The sequence below is a fragment of the Rhopilema esculentum genome, chromosome 19, assembly GCF_057945365.1.
Source record: "Rhopilema esculentum isolate cy_ngs chromosome 19, ASM5794536v1, whole genome shotgun sequence".
NCBI classification, from domain to species: Eukaryota; Metazoa; Cnidaria; class Scyphozoa; order Rhizostomeae; family Rhizostomatidae; genus Rhopilema; species Rhopilema esculentum.
The window spans coordinates 4,224,020-4,244,994 of NC_142833.1; the positions used below are offsets into that span (position 1 = coordinate 4,224,020).

Genomic DNA, 20,975 nt, shown 5'->3' on the forward strand with positions numbered 1-20,975 from the left:
TTTCACTACTGGAAATTCTCAAAACTTCTTATAATAAACGAGTGTATGCTAAGCTCCTCGTGTTATTTGTTAGCGTTCTTAACTCCTTATCATAAATTGCTATGATAATGCTGTTGAGAAGCCAGAAAACACTGCAGAAGCTGCAGCAGAAGTATTTGACCAAAGAAGGATGTTGAATCTTACAGACAGGGCATATGCACGTGCTCTCAAATCACCCATTTCAATTGTAAAAAACGAAAGAAAATTGTTAAATATTTCCTTCGATCAAGAAAAAAATTGAAAGGAAAAAAGATTCTTGAATCAGTTCTGACTTTGCCTTGACATGTTTTTGGCATGAGTTTCACATTGGGTGACCATAAGCATCAAAACTGATGATAAGTTTTTTCAGCACCAAAATAAACATTGTTTAATTCTTATACTTATATTTTTCTAATTATTGGAGTCAGTAATTGAGGCAATCTACATTTTACTTTTCATCAATCAATTGTCAAGATTGATGGGGCTGATTTAATATAAAAAATTTTGAGTCTGAGAAAAGGGGTGTGACATGCGAAAATTTTCAGATATAAGGGTGTGTTACGGCGCCCATTATGTCAGAGATAAAGGGGTTGAAAATCATTTTGGAACTCGCATGATATAAAGGGCCCTATAGAATTGAACCTGCCGGGAAAAAAAGGAATCTTACTTTTCCTTCAATAGGTTTGGAGGGGTTTTTGGCATAACCCACCAGCGGACCAGGGTCAGGATACTCATTCAGCAGGACGCGTGTACGAAGATTATGTACCACCGAACTCGACAAGTACTTAATAAAGTTTATAAAGTTAAAGTCTACAAAACGTTGGAGGACAGTTTTAATAGTTAATAACTTACCTTACAAATTTCTGGTGCTCACATTTTTGTCTCAACCTTTTCTATGGTAAAAACTTCACTTTATAGATTGCAGAATGGATATTTGTCGGTATTCCACAACGCTATTTCAGACTGTTTTCTTGTTGGCACTATACTCTTTCACAATGCATTCTTTCCAATGAAAGGCTGTTTTCTGTATGAGCATTTCAAGATTCCCTCTGCTTCTGCAACTTTATACTAAAAACGAAAATCAGCAAATACGTCTGCTTTAAACTGTCAAGGGCCAGTTTCCCAAGAGACGAGAACTGGCTGGCATTTTTTGTTTGTAAACGAAATCTTCCATTTGAATGCAACTTCGAATTGAATCATGTTCCAGAGAGACAATGCCGGGCAGGTTCAATGGATGTGGAATATAGAAACAGATTTCTTTAGTCCATTCACAGAATTCAGAATTCAATGCAAAAACTATGTACGCAAAACTTATAAATGCAATGGACCATGAGAGATTTCACTAGAGACAAACATGTTAACTTTTGAAATTGGTGCACAGCGCTTGTTCAACTTTGCAAACTTTGGGGGCCTCGGTCCCCCAAAAATCTTAACTAGCGTAAGTAAAATACTGTTATTTTGTAAAATATGGCTGTTGTTACACTTATTCATCAAGGCTGGCCCCCAAAACAAAAAGTTATATCTCAGTTTTTGCAAATACCACTCAAGGAGACTGAAATACCACTCAATGAATATCAGTAACGAAATAGACATTCATATAAATTATATTTCGATCTTCGCTATAAACTTCTGGAAAGCAGGAACTAATAAAGATTGCAAGAACTTCTTGAAACTGTCAAACACCATATTAATCATACAAAATAGAAAATGAGGCTTTTTCCTACTGTTTTTTATCACTAAAAAGAAAAGGCCACAGACACTATGAAGAGGCAAGACTCCATACAAGCAAAGTAACAATGCCGAATGGATACCTTCACATAAATTTATAAAATTCATAATACCCTTATGACAAAGAGCAAACAAGTGAACATGATTATAAAGTAAGAAATTTCTTTCGAGTATTCTCAAATAATAAATGTCTGAAATAATTTACAATTTTTTAATAATTCTTTAAGGTATAGCATGGATCAGTTGTGTGACTCCTGCCAATCTTTTTCGGCAAATCTTAGAAAAAATGCTCAAAAGGATTTACCCAAAAATTTAAGTTTTAACATATTTACATGCGTTTTTGCTTAATAGAAATAATTTTTTCCAGTCTTGGAAGTTCTTCGTGTAACTCCTTCAAAACATCAATCGGGTGACCAACTTTTTTCTAAAAATGAAAAAATAATTACGTAGTATTATTTTGAGACCTTATCAAGAGGAAATGAGCTTTTTCTTACCACTCAAGTTCATTATAAAGTATAAATATCGGCTAATAAAAAAAGGTAACGAAAAAATGCATATTAATCAAGTATATAGTTTGTTTGGACTTTTCACGCTATTTTTCTTAAAACGAGATTCATTTTTAAGACAAGATCATTGCATTATGTCAATCTCAGCGTTGGAACTTTGAGCCGTCCTGATCTATAAGTCAAAAACTTAGTGTTGCAACTTTGAGCCGTCCTTTCTCAAAACCAAAGCGTTTGCAGCTGTGCCTATACGGCATCAAGCACTTGACAGACCGTTAAACAGTAATTTTCATTAGGCAGGGATATATCTAGACATAAAATGTTTTATCAATTCAATTACCTCAATTTTCCGCTCTATGATAGGCAGTACATTGTTGAAAACGAACTTGATGTTTTTTGAGATGAATTCGAGCTGCAATAGAATCAATGAAAAATGAAAAATGAAAGCATATATGTATTCATAATTGAAAAGGATGACATCCTAAAATGTTTTGATCTTTGTTAAAAAAAGAGCATATAAAAAAGCATTAAGCCTGGTGTTGCCTAATGATCGCATTAAGCGTGAAACTCGGAGTAGCAGCTTAGAGCCGTCCTGTTCTATACACTAAAAAGCATGTACAGCGCTGCCAGTACGGCATCGAGCAATTCACGACAGACCGATAGACAGAAATTTCATTAAAAATGCATTAGGCTTACAAAATTTTATGATTTTCTAAGGCATCTGAATTTCAAATTTTTCATTTTGATGGCGAAACTTTCTAAAGGGGTTATATCGTAAAGAAAGGGTTTCAGGGGTTGAAATTAAGATTAAAAAAGCACTTTGTTATGACAAGGCAAATAACAGAACAAGATCCATGCAAGATGATAATGCAATTTTCTATTTTCAATGGTAGTGACACGAATTGGGACAACAAATTTACTGACCTATCCATAGTCCATAGAGGCATTTTTCGAGCTACCATTTATGAGAGGAGGGGAAATGCCGTTTTGACGTACAATATTATCCCCTTTCTCTATTTCATTAATCACACCCTTATAATTTAAGAACAAAAAGAATCAAGCCTCAGAGATTTGGAAAACTTGGAAAAATTGCAAACCTGAACTTCAACTGCCTGAAAACTGTTTTATAGCAAAAACAGTGTTGCTACGCAGAGGTACCTCAAATGCCACAAAAAGGCCTTGTGTAAATTTCTTAACAAACCACTACATACCTCGTCTTTGAATCGATCAGATTTTATGGTAAATTCGAGTAGCAGAGCTTGGGTTTTAAATATTTCTGTCAAGCATTGTATAAATACGTTGTGTAGCTGAAACAGATAAATCAAAGGTAGTGGATTGATAAAGAGTAAAATAAGCAGTTTACTGGCTATTCTAAAAGATTAGAACTTGATAGTGAATGAAGCAAACTAGCACGGCATTGAAAGTTCATGATCATAGTAGAAAACGATTTTAAAGACAATAGTAAAGAATTTGGAAGCTGCAGATATCAAAACAGACTTGATGAAAAAGATTCGCTAAAAGACTTACCTGCGAGAAAAAAATTGATTGATTTGGAAGTATTACGTTTTTATTTGGTATCGATTTCATTTTTTGAAAAAATGCCTGATAACCTAAAATTGGTACCCTCAAACTGGAGATGAATGAAGTTCATAATCAGATAAGATTTCTTTCGAGTTCATGGCAGTTGCAATAGTTCACTCACCTGTGGAGTGTAGAGTTTCATGCCGTCTTCAAAGTAAATGAGAAGACCTTTCGTAAAGCCAGCGACTGATTTGCTGAGCAATAACTGATGGGTTCCTGTTTAGAGCAAGGGTTAATGAGAAATAAACGGATAAGGCTTGTATTTGAATATAGGAATGTCTGATAAAAGTGTTATCAGAGTTTTAACATCGGTCAATAGATAACGTCTATTAACAGCAGATATGTGTGGTGTTCTACGGAAATATAGTGGGAGGCAAGGCTAAATGGGAGGACGAACGAGGAAGTCTAAACTTAAAGATATTTAACCAACAAACAGAAACATATTTTAAAAATCTAGAAGGTAAGATTAAAAATTGTTCGGCGGTTGCAAGCGACTTCAGGTGGGTGTTGACTTTTTGCCATCTCTCTACGTCTCGTTGTGTTATATGCAAACGTTGCGATCACCAACTAACAAGGTAACCTGATTTGCTCGAATCTGATAAGAAAGTCTTTAGATATTATGGGAAATAATTCTAACGTGTTGTAGCTGGGGGGACGGGGGTCACATAATATGTACAATCTTGGTAGAGGTAGACTGAAGATGTTATTGTTCAGCAGCACACAAATTTAATGCTTTTTCTTTGGCAATTAGTCACACAAGGAAAGTAAATGACATATTTATAGCAATTTTTTACCTGTACCATAGCTATATGCATCAGAAACTCCTAAAGACTCCAGTTCTCCAATTACAGTATACAGATCGTCAACATTGTTTGTGTAATCCGTAGGTTTCCACAACTCTTCCTACAAAAATCATCATCAGAATCATTTCCTCTTCATGATTTAGTTCGTCCATATGTTACGTCGTTGTTGTATCAAATTGTTCTGGGTTTATGTCTCCAATCGTGTTCGTTCGGACCCTTATTCTGAGGAGTGTCAGACGTTTTATACTCTGAAGAGTGTCAGACGGAAAATCTTTATAAAAACTAGTGACTCTGCCATCGGACAACACCTTTAGACAACCCAGATTGGGCTAAATTCTATAATAGCGATATGATTAAGACAATTGGCAGACCCGGGTCGTCCTTTCACATAGCAGTTATCAAATTGTTATTGAGTTGATGCGCTAATATCAGTTCACGTTGGCAAATTTATTCAAGTGAAAAGAAACAATTGCCTGATGATCGTATTAAGTGTGAAACGTGGAGTTGCAACTAAGGACCGTTCTATTCTATACACCAAAACGTAAACAGCTTTGCCTTTAAGGCATCGAGCACTGCACAACAGATTAGAAAAACAGTAATTTTCAATTGGAAAGTTAATTTCAATGGTTTGATCCAGATGTCCGAGTTTAGGGACCTTAGAAAACTATAGAAATTTGCATTATTCTGTATTGCAATGTCCTATTCTGGATAGTTTTATAAAAAGCTACCTTAAGCATTCTCTTTAAGCTCTATTCAGAGGTTATCGACTCCTTTTGTGACGACTAAAATTCAATGCTGAAGAAAGCTGAAAAAAATGTAGCTTTTCCTAGTACGATCAATTAAATCTATCCTCTTTACAACTATGTTAGCTTGAGCTAACTTTTGAGATTGACGGTTACGAAGACGTTAAATCCTGTATGGCAACAAACAGCTACCTTTTGCTTTAAAGGCGAAAACTCTTGAGGCAGCATAGGATATTATTCAGGCTTCAGAAAGGTTCCAATAGGTTATTGCCAATACCGGTATGGGTGCCGTGTTTTTCGAGAGGATTGCTCAGGTGGCGGTGCGTCCTTCACTTGGTTTGATGGTTAAGGAGCATTTTTACGGTCACATCTTCAGACAGGGACGTTTATGCCATATATGCGATATTTTGGGGGACATGTTGGCGGGAGTATGTTGCAAAAACAACCTCCCTCGTGCGTTATTTTCCTTCGTGGTCTTCTAGTTTTTTTTGCAATATTTGTTTTATTTTGTTATGTGTAATGGCTAAAGAGCTGCTATTTATTTCCATGCCATTTGCTAGTATTGTTCTGTAATTGTAAATTTTATGAGAATATAGTTAACAATACTGCAAGTAAAACGAATCATGATATCGTGAATACTCACACTTCCCAAGTGCTTAGCCTTGCTGATCAACTGGTCCCTGTTGTCAAACATTGCCTCCATCAGATGCTTCAGAAACATATGATGCATAGCAAATGCAAGGTCCATGCCGATGGTCAATAACTGGCGAATAGAAGATAAAAGTTAGAGCGAGTAAAAAATATTGCAGCATATACACTCAAAAAAGGGTACTGATTGCCTCATGGAATCCTGAAAAAATTGATTAGAAGTCTTTCAAAGCTCCAATGCTGATGTATCAGCAGATCTTACTATAGTCTATCTTTTTTAAAATCCCCAAGGCAAAATATCCGCCGGGGCAACCAAGCTGTGAAGATTTCTACCCCTCTTACAAATAACTCCTTCGCAGCTTGCAGTTTGAAATTTTTGCCGTCCAGTCAAACTTAGACTTTGAGAAAGTCCAGGGTATCAAAAATCTAAGTTTTTAATATCAACGAACAACAACTTCACAAACTTGAAATAGGCACATTTGCATAAGGAATCTATACATGATTTTGGCATATCAAAGCAATGCATTTTGCAGGCAATATCAAGGGTGAACACACAGGAGACATTCTTCAGCTGCATTTCTTTGTGTACTTACTTTTTCACAGTGTTTCGTGGCAATTTCAATGCATACAGCAATCGCCGCCAGGCTGCTTTTTCTTGAAAACACTTGTCGTGCAAACAAAGACACGAAATGCTGCAGTTCCTTATGCGCCCATACAACGAAAGCTGGGAAAGAACAAGGACTGTTTAAGACAAACATCTATGCTTAACAAGATACCAAGTACCTTGCTGATATTTGACTAAAATCAGCAATCAAACAACAAAAGTCATTTGTAAGAAAAACAAGAGCCCTACAGTAAACCTCTAACAAGGGACAGAAGAGGGGGGCTAAAGAGAAAGGAAAGTGAGAAAGTGACATAAGGTTTATTGATTTTTGTCATAAAAGATAACTCGTCTCTTAACTTCAAAAACGTTCACTGGTGAGAAAAGTTTAGATGGTTTTACATCGATCGAAAAGGGCTGACGAAAACAAATCAAGGATCAAATTCATGGGGAACTTTAGCAAGGCTCGGCGTAACTGGTTTTTCTGTCAGTAAAATTTGATAGACTATTTCATAGATGTAATACCTTGGTATTGGTGCTACTATTTAAAATATTGAGGAATCTGTTTATCAAAAGCACAATCTTTAGACTGTCAAAAGTGTCGAAAAGATAGTGGAATTTCCCTTTAGAATCCTGTCTTCAACTTTAAAAATGGCTTTGGCTTTCCGTCTGGTACTCTTCAGAGTACAAAACGCAAGAAGAAGGACTTTAACTTTGCTAGTCACAAAAGATTTTCACTGCTTTTTCTCAAATTTCATCAGACCTCTGAAGAGAACCTTGGCAGTGTAAGAAATACACCTTGCAAAATAACAACAAACTGTTTAAAATCACCTGATGCACTCGAATTTTTGGTAAAAATTCGACGAAACTCTTTTCCATTTTCAACAACACTTGTGAAAAATACATTTGCCAGCTTCGTTATGTAAAGCACAGTCGAGCCTTCAATTTTCAACTGCCTGAATAAGACAAATATGGGCAAAGTATGTGTATAAATTGATAAAATCGTAAAGATTAACAAAGACATAATTTTAAGACAGAATAAGCAAATACGAGTTTTGAAAAAAGAAAGGAAGTTCACATCTGTCTGAAATAAGCAGTTTACTGGCTATTCTTAATGATTAGAACCTGATAGTGAATAAGGCAAACTAGGACGGCATTGAAAATTCATGATCAAGGTAGAAAACGATTTTAAAGACAATAGTAAAGAATTTGGAAGCTGAAGAAATCAAAACTTACCTGCAAGAAAAAAAAATTTGATCGATTTGGAAGAATTACGTTTTTATTTGGTATCTATTTCTATTTTCATAGACCCACTTTGTTTGGTAACATGCCGTTAAAATTCATAATTGCTACAAAAATTTACACACCCTTATATGTAGATAGAGATTAGGTAATCCTTACGATCACATTTGCCTGACGATCGTATCAAGCGTGAAAATCGAAGCTGCAACTTAGATCCAACCTCTTATATACACTATAGCGAGGTACGTTCGTATACAGTTAAAAAAAATCTGCAATATGGCACTTTAAAACGTATTTCACAAGTACTTTTTCGAAAAAATATCTAATACAGCCAACAGTTGTGCACCGTTGACTTGATCAAAGATCGTTTCATTCTTTTCTTCCACTATTCCACGTGTCAACTTGATGTTTACACATACCTAATGCTGTGTTTCATTGCAAATCCTCGATTTCTCAAAAATAATTCACAGGCCTGCAAATTTGAAAAAATATCAACATAAATAAAAGGTATGATAAAACTCTAAATCTAAGATTTCGTTATAAAAGAAGACAAACTACCACGGGAATCTCCAAATTCACATGAAAAACAACATTTCGATATTTCTGGCATATTACTAACTATTTGATTAGGTATGGAAAAATATAAAGCTAAAAACATGAAAATTAAACCAGGATCGAAGGTACGGGCCATAAACTGTTGTTATGGCACGCTATAAACTGAATAGGATATAATAATTATTGGAAAAATTCAGCATTGCTGTAAAACAACAGTTCACTATATACAAAACTTGTTGTGATTCTTGGGGTTGGAAAATAACTTGATAAGTCTATAGATAACCACTGGGCTAGTTAATCTAGGGACACCAAGCTTCAGGATTCAGAAATCTGTAGCCAGTTCAATGGCAGCTGTGCGCAGAGCTTATTCGCGAGTTTTGGTCTTACCAGTTTCGCTCTTCCAAGCCTGATCAGTAGAGATATGTACTGTCTTATTGATCGCAAACTGATATGACGCATGGTCGTCGAATTATCCAGCGACTGCTCTAAGGCCTCAATCAACTCCTTGACACGCCGATTTATACGTTCTCTGCAAGAGAGAGGAGACATTTCTACGTGAAACTGTTTCATGCCCAAGCAACATTGTTTTATCACTATATGCAGTTACAGTTTCCCTAGACTTCAGGCCACACCGGGACTGGAAGGATATCATAACCTATTCTAAGGGAAATTAGCTGCGGGGGCAACCCTTTGTTTATAAAAAGAGGAGGACAATAGCCTATTGTTTAAAACAATGGATAGTCACTTGGGCTGGAGGAGCAATTGCCCCCCCCCCCCCCCCCCCCCCCTAGTTAGTATGTTAAAAAAGGCCCTGGAGGATATGATTGATAAATAAAGTCATTTAGGTAGATTTGAGCTATCATAATGCTGCGCTTGTATTAAGATAAAGAAATAAATTGTGGAACTGATTAGTCTCGAGTACTGGAACTGTCCACAAGAAATCAAATAATTGCTTGCTCTAGGAAGATAGAATATCAGGAGTGATTAAATCATTACTATTGAACTGTGTATAGCGACTGAAGAAGACTTACTTATAATCCTTAAGGCCTGTAGTTTCCGGGAAATCTTGGAGATAGCTGTTGGCTAAGATAGTAGTTCCATAAACAAGATATTAACATCCATGGATTCAAATGAAATATCAAATGAAGTATGTACTTTGATACAAGTTCGTTCTTAGGATTACAGGACATGGATATTTAAAACAAGGACCTTTTATGTAACATTGAATGGCAATAAAGATAATGGCAATAAAATTGAGATGGAATACGTCATTTTGGGTTTGCGTTACATTGATCATTTAACAAAACAGTAATATATCTATAAACATTGACAATAATAATTTATTGTAAATGTATTCTAGTTTTCATTTTTCTCTCAATCTTTATTATTCAATCTCAGATTTTTACTTTGGCTGTCTTTCTACAAATCTACTTATTCGTTTCCATTATTCGTTTCCGTTTCTAAAACATTTACAAGTTTTGGCATTTGGATTAACAAGCATTGGGCATTTTTGTGTCCACTGCATCAAATGGAAACATTAATCGATCCTTAAAATGTTTTTGCAAAAGAATGGGATTCTTATTGTCAATAATAAAATACCTTTTTCGACCAGCTTAACTGCTGCATCAAAACTTCTTTGAGCTATGCACATATCTAGGTCATCGGGCAACTCGATCAGCCAATCAACGTTGAGTAAATCAGGAACTTGATTCTAAGATATAGAAAACAAAAGGTTTATCAATAAGAACAAACTACATAGCAATAGATGTTGAAAGAACTGTCAATCCTCAAACTCAATCCCATAGATCTTCCTTCCTCCCTAGATCTTGCAAACTTCGGAATGCAGTACATCGTTCCTGTTGCCCAGACTCTTAAAACCTGTTTTTATTCAAAACGAGAATAAACAAGCCCGATCTTTCCTCTCTCTTCTTAATTCCCTCCTCCCTTCCCTTGCGAGGGCTTAGCTATAGGCACCAGAGCCCTAGCATTACAAATATTATTGTAGGCCAACCAACCTGCAAAGATGGTAGAGCAGAGAACTGGGTCATTGTCGAATAATTTACTTTATCATCAAGTGAAAAAGTAGATGACATGTTGCTATAGGGTCCTACTTAGAGAGCAAAATCAATGGCCTTATTTACTTCCAGGTAAATATATAAAACTGGACAAACACATACTTTTAGTGTGATAAGATTCCCAAACCTTTTATAAATCCTACATTTCAAATTAAGACAGCAAAAGGTCTGTCGGCTGTAATTGTTCATGTATGTTGTTTTGGTTCGCCAAAACATTTCTCCTCTTCACAATAAAGCAACTATCAAAATCAGGTAGAAACGAAATTGCAAAAAGCTTTACACTCACATCAGGTTTTTTTTCTTCAGCTGCAACACAAAAACAGCAATGAATTAACATTATTTGTAGTATAGAACATCAACAAGAAGTAAGGAAATTGGTTGAACGAGGTTTTTGACCAATTTTGGTTCAAAAGACAAATAAAATTTAATTCTGTTAGCATTAGATCTCATTTGTTTGCAGTTTACTCATTGGCGACAAAATATAAATTTTTCACTCGTTGGATATCTTGGAGAGCTTTTATTATCTCTTACAGATCGATAATAAACATTGCGTCAATTTGACTTACACCTTTGGTTCAGAGTTATCTTTTGATTAAATCAGAGGAGTAGGGTGGTGGTGTAAATACTATTTCAAAACTGTAAATACTTCCTGTTTTTCGCAGGCGTCTTGTGTAATAATTGAAGCAGGATATAAGCTTAAAGGTATTTTTACTAGTCGTTGGTTACGATAACAAAAGACTTTGGGGGAAAAGAAATTGGATAAAAAATTTTGTTCGCAAAAATGACTTACGTTTTGTCTCTTGTTTTGGTGGAGGTGCAGGTGCTTTTCTTTTCTGCACTTGTGGAGACGGTGGTATATACTCGACTTTCCGGTAATCTTTCTTTGCATTTTGAAGTGCTTCTAGCCACTGAAGCTGTGGGTAAATGAAATTGTTTAGACTCACAAGTTGCAAGAAAAGCTGGGCAAAATAAACATCACAATCTTAAAAGAAAAATAATATAACCACGACAGTATACTTAGTCTTAGATATTGTTTTGGTGTCATCATTTAGGCTTGAGGTCAAGCTGTCAGCGACATATTAGCTAACTTCATATTCATATTTCCTTAAAGGTTTAAAGTAGACACGAGCACAAGAAAATGCATCGGATAGTTCATTTGATATTCCGCCTGAAGTACACCAAACTATGGGTAATTCATCAGTCCAGTATCCTTGTATGCTTATGTTCTAGAAGCAGCAGCTTGGATATAAGCAAGACGAAAGAAAGGTCGTATATAAAAGTCTGTACTGTACGGCCATTGCCAGGTACAAAGAGACACTCAGGCAAGGTGCTTAACATTTTCAGCTTTGAACTGGCTGCGTTTACAGATAAATAGGAAAAATGATCGCAAATAAACAGTAAGAAAGGGTTTGCATTGACAGTTTCGCTTTCACAATTGTTTGATTCCTTACAATAATATAAAAATAAATTACTTTGGTTTCTCTATTCTCTGCACCAAACATCCATATATCCAAGCCATGCAAGACTTTGAAGCAGTTTCTGACACCTTTAAAAGAAAATAGAGTCGTGTGAAAATTCCAATGTCAGAATCAACAAAAATCAATCAAAATCAATCTTATATGTTTACATACTAAACATTTACTTACACATAAACATTTACTTACAGGTAACTAATTTTTAAAAACGAAAATATGCAAGTGATAATGAAGAAAGTAACATCTCACCATGGCAAATTGGGCTTCGTCAGAGAAAATGTAGTATATGTAGTATACTTGGCGACATTTGGTAGTATATTTGTAAAATTAACAAAATTATAAACGAAATCGAGCTAATTTCAGGACAGTATCCAATATCAGTTGCAGGACAGAATAAATACAATATCTATAGACACATCACGTTTCAGCAGATAGAACTGTCTTTCAATCTGACTTGTTGAGCGTGGTAATAATAAAGAGCATGATTTTTAGCTTAAAACAATAGGCTCAACACAGTACTTGAAATCTTTCTTTGACAGTGTTTTCATGGTTCTGAAAGAAGGTGACATTTCAATTTCTGTATACAAGCAGTTCCAAACATTGGCACCTCGACTATTTACTGCCTATACAATTTTTAACGCCTGGTTTTAAAACCAACAGGATTTACCTTAAGCCCATTAGCTTTAACATAAGCTTTGTACATCGAAAATATTTAACAAAACAAGAACCTACCACCTCCATCTCTGACATTAACAATCCCAACATCATTCAAGTCAAACATTGTGTTAAATTTGTATTTCTTTGGAGCATCCCTAAATAAATATTCAATATCAATAACGTAACAATGATATTTTATTTATTGATTAAGAATGAACCCATAAAAATGATATGCTATCGATGAAACGGTTTCGCTGAGCAATAAATACCCTGGTCGTACTGCAAAATTTAAAGTTTGCACAAAAAGCAAAACATTATTCATTAAGATAAACAGAGTTTTGTCTTGCATTTTTTAGGAAGTGGGCTATGAGGGAAGGGGCTACGGTTGCCAATCATAGTCTTCATGTCTGAGATTGGGAAATCAAAATTTATTGCTATAAACTAGGAGCAAAAAGGATCTAAGCTCACTGTCGGAAAATATATGGCGCAACCACTGTATTTAGAGAAATGATCGTTAGATCATGACAGGAAGATAGATTTTATACGCAGGTGCTTTGACCCATTTGACCTATTGAAACTTATGTAAAATAGACATTCGAAATATATTACAAGATACTCACCTTTCAAGCTCTTGGAAAGCAATCACAAGATAATCTTCAAGAATGAACAATTCGACTTTGGATAATGTGGCATAAGAATCAGGGTCGATTCCAGTCAAGGATCCTTGCCGGATGATGTCAGGCGATCTTCTGTTTGCGATTATGTCCTAATTTGAAATAAAAGTAAATAAAATAATTAATCGTTGTTTTACAAAATGCTTTCTTGCTTATGAAAAGCATTTGGCAATAAATTGTATATAATATCTCTATTTGTTAACGAGTTGTTTATTTTATGTGTTACCTGTACGCTATACAGAAAAGATTTCATCCGAAGCTAAAGGGGGTATCAATTTTATTTGAATTATCAAAGCTTTGAGCTATTACAATCTTCTGCTCTTTTTGTGGAGGAGACAATTTTGAATTAAGAAAAACTTCAAGTTAACAGGCAGTTGAACTATCAGATTTTCACTGTAACTTCATATCAGCAGCAACAAAAAGTTTTTTAGACTTTGTGACAGCTTAACGCATACAACAGACTTTCGATCCAAGGCACCGAACATATGGCAGTCAATAAAACTGATGAGAAAATGACGAAAACAAAGAGTGTCACCAACCAACAATGTATTATTTTCATTGGATGCATGCTTATCTGAACTCTGAAGCGATACCTATAGTTTTTGTACTTAGATAATATCTTTGGCTACTACACATAGAATGAAACTTATCTTTTTTCATGCAAAGCCCAGTCTCATTTTCCAAAGTGGAAATCGTTTACCAACAAAGTGGTACTTTACAAATTGAAAACTGACCCCTAAAATAAATTTGCCCTAAGAGCCTGCTACAGCGTTTTAAAACCTACACCTTCAACAGCAAACCTGTTTCTCTTGTGACCCAATCACACCCTCTCATTTAGAAGATTATATTGTACTTCTTCACCTGCAACTTTGATGCTATCCTGCAGTAAACGGTTTCTGCTGCTCTGCCTTGATTGGCTCTCACAGTATTCTTTGATGATGATATTTAACTTCTTACACAGCACATAACATGCTTTAAGTGTTTGAATGTCATAGACAGAAAAAATAGTAAACATTTGGGATCTGACAAGCTGTTGTTTTTTGGTAAAAAATTTTGGCAGCTTTTTGAAATACGGAGCGGACAATTTTTTAGCTCAAAAAAAAGTTCGCAGACAAATTTGATTAACTCCTACAATGTATTTAGATGCAATAGATGAATAGTATTTCAATTCTTAAATAATAAATGAGGATTATGCTTTTTACTAGTATTTCATGGCTATAACATTTATCTGGTAGTTTAAAAGCATTTAAATTTAACAAATTACTGCCCATCATTTCAACAAATGCTGTGGCTTGCACTTAGCTGTCTGCTGGATCATCTAGAAAACCATTAATTAAAGTCAAATTTAAAGTGAAACTACAATTTTCCCAGTGGCAAAACATCCCCCCATGCGACATCAATAGAGAGCTATCAAATTAACAGGTACAATACATACCTTACATCCTGCAATAATCTCTGATAACTTGGCTCCTCTCTTATTTTGTCCTCTTTCAACTGCATCTTCTATTGTTTCTTCTTTCTCTGTTAAAGGTTTATACATAAATTAATTTCAATTCCTTTTAGGCATGCAAAATGAAACGTTTGCCATTAGAGCCATAACCAAGGACCACTCTGTTCTACATACAAATTAAGCATTTTTATATCATATACCAGTAACCTTACATATTTGTTAAATTGGCATAACACAATCCTAAAAAACACCTTTGTTTATCATGCCATTTTTACCACAAAAATCTGAGGAGACTATTCTGGAATCATGTCTTTTTAGCCTACTATAAAATCTATTTGTTGGTAATGGGAAAATCCCCCATAAACAAATATTAAGAGGTTAGTATTTATATTATTCTCCAAAAATGTATTATTTACTGTAAATAACATTCACATTACAAGACAGGGCTGCAGGAAGCATATATATATATCTAAACCTTATCCTGAGAGATTCAAATTGATTCAGTCACAAAATCAAAATTGATGACACAAGTGCACCTTACCTTTGCTGGAGTCAAAAATATTCATCTCAACTTGATCATTAATCAAAGTTTTTTGCTCTGTAAGCATATGACTTAGTTGGTACATTTCAGCCTCCAGGTCTTACACAAATAGTAAAGGAAAATGCATAAAGACAATCAGGAGATTTTCATATAATTTTGCCAAGAATGCACAATAGGCAGAAAATGATGTAATCTTATCATCCAATACTTTATAGGATCTGGCAAATATTGAAACCCTTTAATACAATTTGGGTTTGGACAACCATAAACAGACCTTTGACTAGCATAAAAATGGGCTGAATACCACAAAAAGCATAAATAATAAAACTATCTGTTAAAACATGGGTTTTGAGATTCAAAAATTTGACAAACTTCTCATTCATAGAAGGAGCGAATTAAACATATCACATACCACCATTATATCTACTGTTGTACACACCATGGTGCACATGGAAAAATCTGTATCTAATAGAAATGTTTGCAAACTCATTTTGGATACATAGATGCATATAAACAAGCAGGATTTAAATAACAACAACTAGCTAACAAAATTCAATTCTAAGTTAAACAATTAATAGAAATGTTGATAAAAAAGGATACAAGAGATTTCCTTTGATGTATCAATGAACTGTCTGTAGTTTCTATAAACATTCTTCTTCATGGAAACTGCAGTTTCATCACTCAGAGTTTGGATTTTGTTCCGGTGCTCCACAAGAGACCGTTTAACATCACATGTTGAAACAAGGTTTTTGACATCTGAAGCACAACAAAACTGGAACTCAGATACTTGAAATCTTTTATTGACAAGCAGTGATTTCAATGAGGTTTGAGGACTGATGTGAAATTTGAGAACAATTAAAAATGCTCCAAAGGTAAGTTATATGTTCATTGCCAGACACCTGGGGGCAAAGGGGAGCTGTAGCCCCTAATGTAGACTGGAGCTTATCTATAATATAATTTAATGTTTCGAACTATTGGCATGGATGGAAAACATTTTCTTTTTATGTGTTTTGCATCAAAATGAGTCTTGTCAATGGTCTAAAATGTATATATTTCTCTTCCTCCTAAAGTAACTTCTACATATAATAAAGTGAATGCATTCAAATGTACATTGAAAATGTAGCAAAATGAGAACTGATCCTAATGAAAAAGGATTTGAATTGAAATGCTTGGATCCTAAGCCTTGGTTGTAATGGCAAGTGTGTGCACTTTTCCCAAACTGGCAATTTCTAAGACTTTGTGTGGCACTTATAGCCTCCATTTACATTTAGGGGCCATTCCACATCAAATCATCTAGAGGTTCCAAACATGGACATAGCCCTTGCTGCAATTGAAGTCCCTTCGGGCAGACATGAAGGGAGAGGTATCATGTTTTGCTTCATGTCATATTTTTAGGAGCGTGTTCCCTTACCCTAGGCAACCTGTAATTTGTTGATGCAGTCAAAAAACCTCTCGATATGTATGACACCAGGTTAATTGGATTATCAGATTCCGATTGTTCACCTTCTCCGTCCCTTCTGCCAAAGACATTAGGCGAGACTTTCTGTCAAAAGCTGCAGTTGAGATCATTTGGAATGAAAAATAGCATTTGGTAAAGTTTGACAGAGCTCAGGAAGAATCTGGTGGTGACTGTGCTCTGAAAACTTTTGTACTTCATCATATTATGCACAATTTTTTAAATGAGAAATCAGATACAGCCCTTTAAAAAACATGCCACTCTTTGTACTTTTTTGAAAAGTTAACCCAAGATGCAAATCAGGAAAAGCGAAATTTTAAATTTCATTTAATTTTAGAAGTGTTTAGGCTTATAACTATATATAACCATTAGGCCTACCTATATTTATTTCTAATCCTACATATAAAATTTAAAAACAGAGCAAAAACATCAGCAATTTTTACAGCTGCGTCTTACTTGTTAGATGCTAAAAAGGAAAATCTGAAGGAAAACATCATGAATACTTGCATTTCTCAGGATCGAAATCTTGTCCTGAAAACTTGTATGCTAAAACTGGAGACGAAACTTCGTCGAACGCCATTTCTGAACCAAAATAAGTTTCCTCCTTTTCCTCAGTCTCATCTTGAATTGGCATGGCACTCAAATCGAGGCTGCTACTAGAGGTTTGTTGTCCGCCAGTTGACGGTCGGTTTAGATAAGTACTTAAACGGCGGCGCATTGTGGTGGCGGCTTGCACTCAGGCGATAGATAGGATGAGAAAACCTTCGGTAACTTGAAGGGGGTCGATCTATGAAAGAAAAGTTTTGATGTTATTGAATAAAATTTGGACAACACACATCGGAGAGATTTGTCTCATAACGTTTAAAAATCCGGGCATTCAAGAAAAGAAATTTACGAATAACGTTTATTTTTGCTAGATATGGTTTGAAAGAATCACTAGAAGGATTTTTCTGAAACTGACACAACTATTTAGAAATCTGTTTCCCCTTGTGTTACTTCAAAAATCTCATATGGATTTCAGAGTTGACGAACCACACTTTAAATTCATTCACTCTGTTGAGCCCCTCCTCCCCCCCCCAACTGACAAGCATATTTACGGCCCTGTTACGAATTAAGAAATTTAGCAATGATCAGAAGTGCTAGATCGAAAGAAACAATTAACCAATTCTACATTGAGGATTTTATATTTCACTCGATAAAAAAACACGGGTTTGCTGCAATTATTGTACCCATAACTAGAAAAATATTAATTTTCTGCAATTAATCTTTTTTTACTTCTTTTTTGCCCTCTTTATTCGTAGAAACAGTCCTTTACATGTCTTGTGCGATGCAGAATTGTCAATGTCAATCAATGTGCAATAGATCGGCTGTTTTGAACTGCTCGTATTCGGAGTGTCTCATCTTGAGAAATGCATTTAAATGCAAAATTAACAAAGTAAATTTTGAAGAATAATTGAGAATTTCACCTTCTTTCCGGTTTCACTTGCAATTTTATCCAACTGAGTTTATTTGCTAAAGTTTAGAGCAGAACTTTGTAAATGTAAGCTAAAAATTCGCCTGGTATGCCTTTAATCCTGAATCCATCTGTCCTTTCTCCGACCATCTGTCTGCATCCACTTGGAAGTTACCACTTTTGTAGGAACCTGCTAAAATTTCAAGAAAAAATTATGCTCCGTCAAAAATTTTCTCGAGAATTTAGAGTCAATTGGATTTCTTCAAATACGTTTGCTATGTGGAGTCTTCGTAGGTTTGCTACGTATAAAGTTTTTCGCACCGCTTTTAGTCTCAAATGTCTGTTTGCCATTGATGTGTTCTCTTAATTCATTCATAGAAACCACAATGCATAGCGGAGTTCCTGTATCACGTGATGCGGGAGGAAGTTGAGGCAAAGTACAAGACCATATTCAACTTAAATCGCCAAATAATCCTGGGGAATTTTTGTTAGGGTTGGTTTAAATAACTATCTTTGCATGAAATATAATGTTATTTGCTGAAAAAAATCAAGCAAGTGTAACTTGTTAGGTTTTTTCTATTGTATAATTTTATGTTTTTCATCACATTTTTCGTAATGTTTTGACTGTGCTTATGCAGTTCATTTAAGTATGTCAGTGTTAAGTGCTTGTTTCTTGGCAATGTCTATTCGCGTAAATGCGTGATTGCGTAAAACATCCCCATTAAAACAAAAAGGGCTCCAAAAGTTATTTTGAACTCCGATGAGCGGGAATAAACATAAATTTCATGCTGTAAGTTGAATAGGGACGAATGAAACAGGCAGAGTGTTTTAGATTAACTATTTTTAGTAAAAATGAAGTGGTTATCCAAGGTTATCGAGAAGAGGGTCGGCCTGGAGGAGCCAGTTATCTAAACTGGTACATCTCCAAACCAAGTGTCTCTTTGCTTGCACGAAGAATGAGTACTCTATACAGAAGAGGTCCTGCGTGTCTCAAGCCTATTTCTGACCACTATCCCTCAAACCCCAATGAATCTCCGCATAACAACTCTCGGTGACGTTATTCGATGAAGTTTTTTTTCGGAAAATTTGTCACAATTCACCTCATTACCGGTCAACAAACTGTAGTGAATAAATTGACAGAAATATATCTTACATAGATAGACTATGTGTGGTCAATAGAAACACCAAGCAACGAATTTAACATTAAACTTGAAGCAAAGTCTATGATGATGAAACGTGCACTTACATGTGACATAGAATCTTCGGTTCGTTTAGAACGACACAAAAAGGACTTCAAACTGCCTTGATGTACCATCAGAGAGAATAAATCCTATTCTGTTGCTGGGTTTTCAGCTACGCATGCGCAAAATCCACGCTGCTAGCTGGCATTGTAGTGTGAATGAATGTAGATTTGTGGCAAACATATTTAAGTTCCTTTTCAAATTACATGTAGATAAACTAACGAAATAAAACCATTAGGAGACTTTTGCAAACATCGAGATATGAATGATAGAAATCCGAACAATGCCTAATGCTGTGGATGCCGGAACAAAAGCTGCGAGATTCCTGAGCAAACTAAACTTGATCTCATATTACCCTTACACACAACAGTAGTACTCTTTGAATTGCGAAAGCACTAAACCAAAAATAATAATAAAAATAATAATAATAATAATAATATTAATAATAAACATCAAGGAAATTGGAGTCAAGACGCAGATAAAACTAATACAAAAATCTGTACTTTTAGGAACTGCAAGAGTGTTGAGAAAAGTTCTCGAAATCTAAGATCATGGGTATTGATCCGATTTCAAAAAATATCAAGAACAAGCCAGTTATAACATCAGAACTGTGTACATCAACATAATAATAATTATAGTAATAATAATAATACTTGCACTTATAGAATGCTAAAATCTATATACATATATTCTAAAGCGCTGAACAAATTAGTGTTAAAAATATCTTTAAATTATAGCAAGAAAAGCTCAAAGAAAATGTTATTCATATATTAAAATAATTATCAAAAAATTACCTTTTCAATCTTGTTTTGAAAGTGTAGACACTCTGAGATCTTCTAATGTCAACAGGTAATTTGTTCCAGAGCCTAAAGGCTGCAGTACAAAATGCTTTGTCCCATGAAATTTAAATTTTGTCCTCGGAACTAGGCCACAGATTTTTCTGACCTCAATTTGTATTTGTCACTGGTTTGTAACCTCAACGTATCTTTCAGGTAGGCTGGAGCCATGTTGATAATGGCGGATACATTTCTGTCTATGAACCCAAACCTTCGTATACCCCATGTCTTTGGGAAAATCGTATGTTGTCTATAGTAAGCCGTCATTAGAAAACCAAGCCACTGTAAGATTATACTCTCGTTTATACGATTAGGCACCTATTTCCTCTTCAATTGACATAGACATTGGAAAAAAACGTCTTTGACTTATTAGCTGTTCTTTTTCTATGTTACCTTATGCTTGCTATGTTTTTGCATTTTCAAAAACTAACTCTATCATTTAGTTTTAGGAAACCCTTAGTAAACTTTTTCTTTTAAATCCAGATAAAGTATTACAATACAAAATACATTTTAACAATATACTTGCTAATTACTCTACGATATACTACAGGTACGATACCATGGGGAGCAAAGGACAATGACAATCCCATGAACATTACATGCAACTAGACAAATAAATACGAACGCTACACGTACACATAATGAATGTTAACATAAAAAGAAAAGAAGTATATATATAGGAAATTACAGATACA

General features: G+C 35.0%; 1 protein-coding gene across 3 annotated transcripts; it reads right to left on the reverse strand.

Moving 5' to 3' along the window:
- Nucleotides 1-1,906: 1,906 nt before the first annotated feature.
- Nucleotides 1,907-19,698, reverse strand: LOC135688550 (exocyst complex component 8). Of its 3 annotated transcripts, none has more exons than XM_065205451.2 (23): nt 19,450-19,698; nt 18,217-18,396; nt 17,258-17,537; nt 15,895-16,050; nt 15,295-15,393; nt 14,739-14,824; nt 13,250-13,395; nt 12,705-12,784; nt 11,970-12,043; nt 11,288-11,411; nt 10,784-10,803; nt 10,022-10,133; nt 9,454-9,505; nt 8,810-8,951; nt 8,287-8,339; nt 7,457-7,581; nt 6,618-6,748; nt 6,020-6,139; nt 4,631-4,733; nt 3,952-4,046; nt 3,461-3,556; nt 2,590-2,661; nt 1,907-2,170 (listed from the first exon to the last, which is right to left on the reverse strand). In XM_065205451.2, exons 3-23 carry the CDS (start codon nt 17,466-17,468, stop codon nt 2,075-2,077), a joined length of 2,193 nt encoding a protein of 730 aa, XP_065061523.2. In that variant the 5' UTR covers nt 17,469-17,537; nt 18,217-18,396; nt 19,450-19,698; the 3' UTR covers nt 1,907-2,074. The 3 variants fall into 3 exon arrangements, with proteins under 3 accessions (XP_065061523.2, XP_065061522.2, XP_065061521.2); XM_065205450.2 differs by having other exon boundaries at nt 4,625-4,733; nt 18,217-18,393; nt 19,450-19,693; XM_065205449.2 differs by having other exon boundaries at nt 4,625-4,733; nt 19,450-19,693.
- Nucleotides 19,699-20,975: the final 1,277 nt, after the last annotated feature.